This window comes from Aplysia californica, unplaced genomic scaffold, assembly GCF_000002075.1.
Source record: "Aplysia californica isolate F4 #8 unplaced genomic scaffold, AplCal3.0 scaffold00106, whole genome shotgun sequence".
NCBI classification, from domain to species: Eukaryota; Metazoa; Mollusca; class Gastropoda; order Aplysiida; family Aplysiidae; genus Aplysia; species Aplysia californica.
The window spans coordinates 514,485-525,129 of NW_004797376.1; the positions used below are offsets into that span (position 1 = coordinate 514,485).

Below are 10,645 nucleotides of genomic sequence, written 5' to 3' on the forward strand. Positions count from 1 at the left end.
AGAGAGCCAATACAACAAACACGGATCTTGTTGAGCCTAGTGACAAACTCTTTAAAAAAGTTGACTCATTCATTTCCCTGGGAAGTGTAGTATAGTAGCATGACAGGGAGGAACAGATGCAGACATTAATATCAAAATTAATAATAAATAATAAATAAACATTAATAAACAAAAATAGGAAAGAAATGGGTGACTTTCTTTGAGCAGCAGAACATCTGCAACTCAAGCACATTCAAACTGAAGACCAAGCAAAGGATGTTCAGCAATGTTGAATCAGTCTTGTTGTATGGGGTAATGACATGGAGGATAGACAACCAAGACCAAACTAAAAGGAAAATGCAAACTCTTTGCTGTGCTATTAAAATGTTTGTCATAATACAATTAGTCATGTGCACCTAAATAAAAGCTTTTCCACAAGAGCTGACCTGTTTTGATGGCATAATATCTTCCATGAAAGGTCTATCTTATAAAATAAAAGTAGGTGTGCATTTCACATTATTCTTCATATTCTTTTGCTTCCATCAACCTTGATAAATGTATTTTTCAACAAAGAATATTTCAGTTTACTCAATCTACATTGCTGCTAACTTTTCAAAACCTAACAACAGACTTTACCCATGGTGGACCTTGATCAAGCAAGGATGCCAATTGATTTTATTTTTTTTAAACGGAAAATGAGCGGAGCATCACATCTCACCTAAACCGAACCTTGTAAAGCTTTTAAATGAGCAAACAAAAACATATTCTCTCTTACCTCTCCCCTACTCCAACGAATGAAAAAAACCCGGAAAAAAACGAAAAAACCCGGACATTTGGCATCCCTGATCAAGTAACCTCCCTCCAATCCCTTCACACACTTTTCTGCATTCAATAAATGCAGGCTATTTAAAGTAGATCTGCAGCAAAAGATCTCTCCACTTGATTAACGAGCTTCGTTTTCATCATTATTCACAAATCGTTTTTCGAAATCACTTTTTTTCTTCAACATAGGTAAGTGCGTGTAGAGAAATACTAGAAAATCGTGAATACGTATTTTCCATTTAAAAAACGACTACTATACTCAATATATTTTTAAATGTATTAACCCCATCCGTACGTTGTGTTTCACTATCGTATCCATACGACGTGGGGAACTCTGTGCCACCACTTTCCAAAGAGGAAATTTACTCGTTAATCCGATCCTTACGTTTTGCATAGCAGTCTGTCAAAATGATTTTTTGAGAAATACTGAAAGTTTCAAAGAGATCTTCGCACTAGAAGTATTTTAAAATGTGAAGAATACAACCCTGGGGGTACAAAATGACCCCAGGGTGTACGGATAGGGTTAAACATGTTTTTTATGTACTGGTTGGCAGCTATGAAATACAGATACAGTTTTCATAATATTCAATACTTTAAAATCATTATAGTCATAATTTAAGGCGATGAAAGATAATTAATTAATAATTTTACATTTCAGAAGACTGAAATGTTCCTTTTTATGATCCTGAGAAAACAGACCTTGTTTAGAATTTTCTTTCACAGTGCCATTGTACATGGTCTGATAGAAGACAGGACAGACATCATTGACATCTGTGATGCAAACTGTTATCCTTTCAGAGGAGTTTTTACTTGGTGACCCGAGGTCTTGGGCCGAGACTTTCAGAGAGAGGCATCCATTGTCATATTCCTTCATTACTTCTTCATAATCTAAAGCCTTATTCATCATTAGCTGCCCAGAAGTAGTATTAACATCAAAGGCTCCTTTGGTTATGTTGGGGACTGACAATATGCTGTACACAACAACACTGTTGTTGGTACCAATCTCATCAGCATCCTTTGCCTGAAAATTAAAAAAAGTTTTAGTTTTAGTTTTTAGTAAGCATTTTACAACCTTTGCAACACAATTAGGTCATATAAACACCCACGATTAGAAATACTACAAACACAGAAAAGGAGTAGAGATAAGGACGACAGATGTTTGATAGGAAAGAATGAGCAAACCACACCAGAGCACCCGCCAACCACCCGCAAAAAATAGTTTTTACACCAATGAAAATAACAAACTGTTGGCAACAGAAAACAAGAAGACAGAGAAACAAACAGTGGAATTCCTTATTTGAAATAGCTTAAAACAAAAGAAAGACTTCTCTTCATCATTCAGGGGATTTTGTGAAAATAAGCCTACCTGACAATTTAGGAAGTTGCACTTGCAAACAAAAACGCAGTTACTAGACACAACTTATACAGGGTTAAACATAAAACATGTGCTTAGAATGATAACTGTGCTTGTGGTGAAACGAAAACGAAAATAACAGACCCCCCTCCAGAAAAAAGGCATCTCTGAACCCTCAGGAAACCTGCCAGATGTTTTCAACAAGGAAACTTGGAACTCAGTCTATGGAACCACTGGTAGGGAAATACGTACCTAAATTATAGTGATCTGTACAAGGCCTTTCAAAACAAAACCAAAAGTATGTGCTTTTCTAAAAATTTACTAAAAGTGGAAAAGACATTGCCCATAAGGGAGAAGACAATTGAAACAGCATCATCTTAAATCAGTGGCTTTGTTTAGTATCTGACTGGTAGAAACTCAGACGTGCATCTTATAAAAATATTGATGAGTGACAGCAGTGGGTGAGGTGGTACAGTCTGAAACACATATTCCATGCTTTTATTTGAACTTTATTACACTATGCCTTATTGCATAGTAATATTTCGCATGTTCTTTAAAAAAAAGGGGGGGGGGGTCACAAAATTTTATGTTTTGCAATTTGAGTTGAGATTTTCAGAAAAACCATTGATATCCGACAGTTTAAGAGGCCATACATGTGCTCAGCAGCTGAAAATATGTAGGTTTGGCCCTGAAAGTACTGCATCTGCGGGTGGGAGTGACAGTAAAAATTTACTATTTTGACAAATATTCAACAGACAGACTGATAAGCAGTTATTACTTTGAAAATGCTGGATCTGTACTACTGAGCCTTTAAAAGGTCACCATACCCGTAAAAAGAAAGGAATAGGGAAAACGGTCTTCCCCTCTGGTATCTCAGTCTTTCTGGAAGCCATCTCAAACTGGGGTGTGTTATCATTGACATCAGTGACAGTGACTGTGAGCTGAGCTGTGTTCTCAAATAGGCCACTATCTTGAGCTTTGACAGTCACAGTATATGATGACTTTGTCTCTCTGTCACGACAGAATTGTTGTGCACTGCAGTTTAGTTGCACTTCTCCTGTTGACTCGCTGATGGAGAACCTGAAAAAATGGGAGATTAAATAAAAAGGTCAAAGATTTCATTTTATTTTATTCAAAGCTCTCTGATAACAAATTGTTTGATCCCTTCTTCAGTTTCGTTGTCTGTAAGGCTCCCATCTTTTTTTAAGGTGGGGGGGGGGAATTCTTTTTTATTAATAATAATAAACAGCATTTGTATAGCGCATAACCCCGCTCGAAAGCAAACTCTATGCGCTTTACACTACATTATTACCCCAGCAGACCATAGAACACTCAGAAGCATTCTCAGCTTCCCGGGAAGCATACAGTGCAAGCAGCTGATTAAGCGCTCAAACACTAACAAACTGACAAGATCTTTCACTGTCTATAGCTGGGTACCCATTCCCACCTGGGTGAAGTGAGGAAATCTTGTGTAAAGTGCCTTTCCCAAGGACACAACGTCGGGTCCCTGACAGGATTCGAATCCACGACCTTACGATTGCGAATCCGAGAGCTTAACCACTGAAGTTGGAACTGAACTTTTTAGCAACACTGATGCTATCCATCTGCAAAGCACTAAAACTGAGAAAACAATCTATAAGCAGGTAAAAAGAAAGTCAAACACAGGAAAGCACCAAATCATACAATGACAATCTTTATTCATGCCACAGGAAAAATTTTTGTCTTGGTCATTTACAATGGCAGTATAGGTTACAAAGGTTAGATGCACTCACGCATACACACAACAAGACAGGACATGTCAGTGTCGGTTAAGAAGTTCGCATTTTTGTCTACGTTTGAAACGATATAACTTCTTCCCCATTAAACACAGCAAACTATTACGCACAAGTTCTAAAAGCTCAAAGTCTTGAGATTTATTCTGCGTTAGAATGGTTAATTTATGTGCCTTAGTTTTTGTTCTAGGTAAGTGTTTGTAGAGTACCCAATTTATCCTATTTTTGTTACATACTTATGAATAAATTAAATGATTGGGTTTTTTTAAAAGGGCACAACAGATCTCTCCAAAATCTGTGTTAAACTGACTACGAATATCATATATCTTTTACTATGAGAAATCTTAAATCTGCGCGAGTAGTAATAGTCAAGTTATAAGAGAAGAAAGATTAACATCTGCTTTTTTAAAGTAAAGACACTCAGCATTAGCTCTTGTTCTACTATTAAACAAGAGAAAGTTACTCTGCATTTGTTCATGAATCATGCTGTGTCTGTGGCAGTCTGCATACAAACTTTAAAAAATATATTATGAGATTCTTAAAAAACACAAATCTGTGTTAATACATGGGTGGAGATGAACTTCTTGTATGGAATAAAAATTATGACAGGTAACATTCATTCTTAGTTTTTGTATCGGACAAATGCGCGAACACTTATAAATGTAAAGAAATCAGAACATTGTCACTTATTGCAAATGTTAAATAGAAAGGAAAATAAAAGCTGGAAAAGCCTGGTGCTGATTTTGTGTCACTGGAGAGCTAGAAATTATTCTTATAATACAATCATGAGAAGTCATCTCAGTTATTCAGTCAACTTACAAAACCTAGATCTAGCGTTTTAAGAAAAATAAGGAATAATTTATGGAGTGTAACTGATAGCCTACTATTCGTGTATTACATTGTTGTAGATGTATTCTGGCACTAAAATCGGTTTGCACTTTTCATAGAGAGACATCAGGGTAAGTTTGATCAACTTTAGAGAAAATATGCGAATATTCCCGATTATATTAGAAGTTATATTTGGAGGAATTACTTCATAGCGAATTGTGTGCCTGATGGATAAAGTTGCAAAATAACAGCTTCCTGTTATACGTGCAGATACCATCTCTACTGAGTATCTGCACCAATGTTATGTCGTTCATGTTCCAAAAACTCGACAGTTTTTGTTGTGCTTTTTTTTAAATATTGATTTTTTTTCTTCACACTCGCACAAAAAGTTTTAAAATGTAGCATTGCCGACTTCAGCGCATCTAACGAAATAACCAGACAAGTTACAATGTCCGTTGTTCTTTTGGGTCCAAAGAGCAGAAATATGGACTTTGGGTGCATTAAATGACAATTACTAAAAATACAAGGATACACCTAAAACTGAACGTTGAAAAGTATCAAAAATTAAGTCAGCCCAGACAGAGAGACGACTGGGAGCTGACCCTCGAGACCCCGACACGATAAGGCGCTCGGCGAGGAACCCCCTGCTACAACTAAAATTTCATTGCCAGTGCGTCGTGTATTGGAAATATATGGTTTACCATGGGTCAATAATTGAAATTCCGATGTCAGTGGGTGGCTATGGTCACTTAAAATTAGCACTATTTCCGTCTTTTTTTAGAACATTTGTCATGTGCAGATATTAAAAGTTATTTAGGTCTCTACCAACTGTTTGATATCTTTCAGATCAAGTTATTCATTTTTATGATGTGCTGTCATCCCAATTGCTACCATAGCAAAAAATACAAAAATTTAGCAAAGTTTCTATTGTGGCGGTGCAGAATATCTGAAGGACGGATGGATTCAGATTGAAAGACCATAAGTTTCCTCAGGAAGTACAGTCTCTGATTTACCTTTTTAAAGATATTATTCACGAGATTTTGCCATGTAAATTTGTTGTCGATTGTCAGACCATTAAGATGTTTGTATGAATCTATCTGTGATTTCCATTGTTTCTTGTTCGGTTATGAGTGGTCGGATTGTTAGTTTTTCTTTTCTAAAATCAACAATAATTTCCTTTGTTTTTGAGAGGTTCACATTTAGAAAATTTGAATTTGACCTTGCATTGAAACTCAGTAGTCAGATAAATGTATACTTCTTCCAAATGGCCATCATGGAAGCACAAACAATTAATTCATTGAACTCTAAAATCTGGTCAACATCAATGAAGAATACTCAAGTGTTTTTATTGGACAATCCAAACTTGTCTGTTCTTTACAAGCCAGTCCTATGACTGGTTACATACATTGTTTGGAGGAACAGAAATAAAACAACTTTGTAAGCAACAAAACACATGAGTACTATGCTGTTTCACAATGGCTGCTCAGTGAAATGCACTCCCGATAATTAACTAACAAAACTGTAAGCATTTCAGCCCAGAATGTTTTAGGCTAATCGTAAAAAAACTAAAACTGAGAGTTAGCCTGAGAGTCACTCTGTGATGTTGTCTTGAAAAGGTCATAATATACACATGATATCCAGACAACAGTGAAGACTTACATCAACATATATAATTAACCATCCACATGAAAGTAGCAAGAGGCTGTATATATTATAATTGACAAAACAAAGGCAAGAGACAGCCTTCATAGGCAAACAGTGTGCCGTTTGGCCAGAATGCTGAATCTGATCTACAGAACATAAACAAGAACTGAGATCTACAGATGTAGGCTTCAATTCTACACAAGGCTTTATCTGTCATTAATTTGTTTTGGAAGATCCTGGCCTTTTGGACAAATTATACTGTCCATGATTTCAAGACATTCTCAGATATTTATACCTTTGCCCACAAAAATAAGAATGCTTTACAAAAATCATAGTCATAGAGCAGGAAAAAATATTACATTTCTGAATTAAAATATAAAATATAATTATTAAAAGAAAGGTACACTATTCTTACATACAAGATTAACTTGAAATTCCATTAAGAAAATATATAAATGAACAAAGGTTTGAATATAAGTGACTGGCATAATTCAGATGCAAAAAAGACTAGGCACAGAAGTTAAACAATCTTTCTTAATGACCCATATTTTCTGAAATCAAATATTCTATTATTAAAATTATTGTTAAGAAAAACCGACACTCATAAAGCTTTAATTGACAGTGATAACAGATGATACAGTGAAACTCAGATTCAATGAAGTCGTCAAGATTGACTTTCAATTTAGTTGAATCCGAGTATTCGTTATGGCAAACATGAGGTTTTTGCATAGAGCAAGCAATGATAGTAATAACTATCTTTGGAGCAAGTAATGTATCATTAATAATGTATTCGACTTTCTCAATCAAAAGTAGTTTGGTTTCGTTTCTTGGATGCCATACCGAAGAAAGGCTTGAACATTCAAGGAAAATACACTGAATTCAACCAAGCACACACTGTGCAAAAGGGCCGACTCTTTCAAATGCATGCCTGTGTCATCTATCATCTATAACATAATATTGTTGTTTGCCAGACAAGTTATGCTGCTGCGTAGAGCCTAGCAGATGGCAACGTTTGATTCCACAGACCAGTGTGGTGCCATTCATAATAATATCTATGTCAAGAATAGTTTATAATTGTCAATATTGATTAGTAGCTTGGGGGGGGGGGGATATGATGCGTTTGTATCGTAACTGACGTTCCATGCCTGGATCGCTTGTGCCCCCTACCCCCCCAGACACACGCACACAGAGTCACAAATCTCACATGTGCTGGCCGCCTGTCCAACTCCGACACACACTAAGATGTATACATGTGTACATGCTAACAAAGCATGCATTTGGTACAATGTATGAAAGAAGGCCGCTGATTGGTCGCATAAGATATAAACAATAGGCTAAGCCAATAATGGTTCACAATGCAGGTGTCATCGGTAGTTTTCAGGAACAGAAAAGGTTAGTTACGGAGAAATATATGAGTGAAGCCATGTCAGCGGGGGCTGTTTACCCTGCAAGCGACTCATTGAATCTGAGCTTGCTCATTTATGTTTTCATTGGATTCAAGTTATTTGTAATTGAATTTTAAGAACAAAAAGAGGACGAATCCAACTCCTTTTGCTGAAACCAAGTTTTCATTGATCTAAGTACCACTGTATATCTACTAAAAAATGCACTTTACAATCTACACTCTTGCGACTTACGTAACCTTTTTAATGCTTATTTTTTGTTTTATTTCCAAACCATATTGCATAAAAAAAATTCATAAAAATACTTTCAAAACCAGTTCTAAAATTTATCATTATTTGTCTCTGGTTAGTTCCTAACACCCCCCCCCCCCCGCAACACTAAACAACAAAAGTAGGCATTGCCATTGGCCATGGGTAAACAAAATTCCTTGTTTTCTAATCTTTGTGAATTCTTAATAAAAGCTTAACATTGAAGACAAAAAAAGAAGGAGAAAAAATGTTTCACATAATATACTTACAAGGATGTTTGTTCATTAATGCTGTATTTAACAATGCCAAAGTCTCCTTTGTCATCATCGTTTGCCTGAGGAGGACACTTTATTATTAGATAAACCTGATATTCCATTATTTTGAAATTGGAATACTATACAACAACATAGTTTTCTTTGAATGCACTATATTATTCACATCTTTGCAATAACAATAACGGGGCCTAACAATAAATATCTAGATTGTTAGTAACAGCTCTGTTTTTTTCAACTGAAGAGTCAATTTTCCCTGATCAGACTGTTACTCTAGAGTACTGTGGTCCCAATACTGGTAGCCCTTGAAAGTTCTGTTGCCTACACACAGGGCATCCTACATAGCATGAAACCTAACAGGATGGATGTATACATTCAATAAAGAAAAGAAAAGCCCCTAGAATTCTATAAATTTTATTCCTTATAATATTCGCCCTTAAGAAGAAAACTGACACATCTGTTTATAAACATGAAAAAGTTATATACCCTTATTCCTTATATGATCGTACATTACCACTGTTAAAAAATAAACATGGCAAAAACAACTCTGACGACAAATTCTACTGTCATTTATAAAAATTCAGTTCAGAAAAAAATTGTCTTGAACCAAACTCATGTTGGACGCTTCTTAATTTAGCATTCTTCAAACAAGAAATGATACATGTTCATTTCACCCGACATTTTAAGTATGATGAAGCATGAAAACCGCTTCATTGAACTTTTGTACAGTATCACCACACAGCTCTATCATATGACCTTATGCAGTTGCGAGCGCCGTTAAACCCTCTACTATAAAAAAAAACCCACAGCTCTATTACACAGTAATATAAATGATTTGACATTTGGCAGCAGACAAATAGTCAAGGCTGGCAGGAAATATTACGACATTTCAAATACATCTATATCCGGGATAAAGAGGATTAATGACAGAGGAAACAAAATGTTGGGGACAGCGATCAGTTCCTCACAAAATCATTGAAAAGGTGAGACAAACGAAACACTAATAATCACATTGTTTTTATGCCTCTTATATTCCTCAACAAAATGGTCACTATCCATCAAGAAACTTACAAAGCCCAAAACTTACCTTAAGAGTTGTAATACTGTAAAAAGACGGACTGTTCTCAGGAACATATGCAGTGTATGATGACTTCTCAAATGTAGGCACATTGTCATTTTCATTGATAATGAGCACAGTGATGCTAGCAGTGCTGTTTCTTTTTCTTTGTGTCCTTTTTGATGTTTTTTCTATGGCTGTTACCTATAAAAGGGTGAGAAAAGAACCAATAAACATCAGTAAAACAATTACTTCATTATCTATATCTAATATACTATTGGTGAATTTGCTGATATCACTTAAGGAAGAGGCAATACTGTAATTCTCTGGTCGTCTGGGCATGGCTTTTCAGGCTTTTTACATGCTCCGGCGATCACAGAAGTGCCTCGAGACCGGTAGCCAATGATGATAGTGATATCTTGTAAGCACACAGGTTAGTCTAGACGTGTTAGTCTTTTAATATAGAACGCAACTGCATTAACTATGAAAATTAATATTACAAAGATTTGGCCACACTCCTTTCAGTTTTTTTGAAAATATCATAGCATAGACGTAGGGTCACAAACACAGTAACAACGTCATCCCTTAGAAGTGGCCACCATGTGATTTTTCGGCATTCTTTTATTAAATGCTAGGGATGGAGATGACGAATGATTTCCAAATTTTAGGTCACTCTATGCGAGGAATTGGGAATGAGAGTTGTTGTGTCCTGTCCCCCAGGACAGCCTGGAGGGGATGTAGAGTAGGCGCCAAACAAAACTTAACCCTAAGATTAATATGCGCATTATTTCCAACATCAGAACATCATCATCGCCACCATAAATAATCATCATCATGACCACCATCACATTTACCATTATCATCACCATCACCACCGATTTAACAATTCCCCTTTTTCTTGTTTCGTTTTTCTAGGAAACACAACAATTTGCACCATGTCAATATATTTTTACGTAACCAACAAATATGGGCACCAAAATCAGGACACTGGACCAAAAAAATTACTCCATTATCTGTAAGCTTTTCAGATGAGTCTGTCAGGATCATTTTGACTCAAATGAGTCCATAAATTCCTTTGAAGGAAAAAAAATTAATGGACATAGTGCACTTCATCTTACATGAATACTAAGAACAGAAAGGATGAAAAATCAGTGTTACTGAGGCAAGGAGTTTAGAAATAATGGAGCCTCCTCTCTCTCTTCGCGGCGCCACGAGCAGTACGCCGCGGTGGGGATCAAATATGGCCCCCGAGTGTGGGCTAAATC

General features: G+C 36.1%; 1 protein-coding gene across 1 annotated transcript in view; it reads right to left on the reverse strand.

The window, feature by feature from the left end:
- LOC101861432 (cadherin-23) overlaps positions 1–10,645 on the reverse strand; it is a gene marked incomplete in the record, with an annotated part of 170,597 nt that overhangs the window by 61,691 nt on the left and 98,261 nt on the right. Inside the window, 4 exon segments of the mRNA XM_013080930.1 lie at positions 1,501–1,822; positions 2,983–3,235; positions 8,321–8,385; positions 9,411–9,584. Coding sequence (XP_012936384.1) covers positions 1,501–1,822; positions 2,983–3,235; positions 8,321–8,385; positions 9,411–9,584 — 814 coding nt within the window.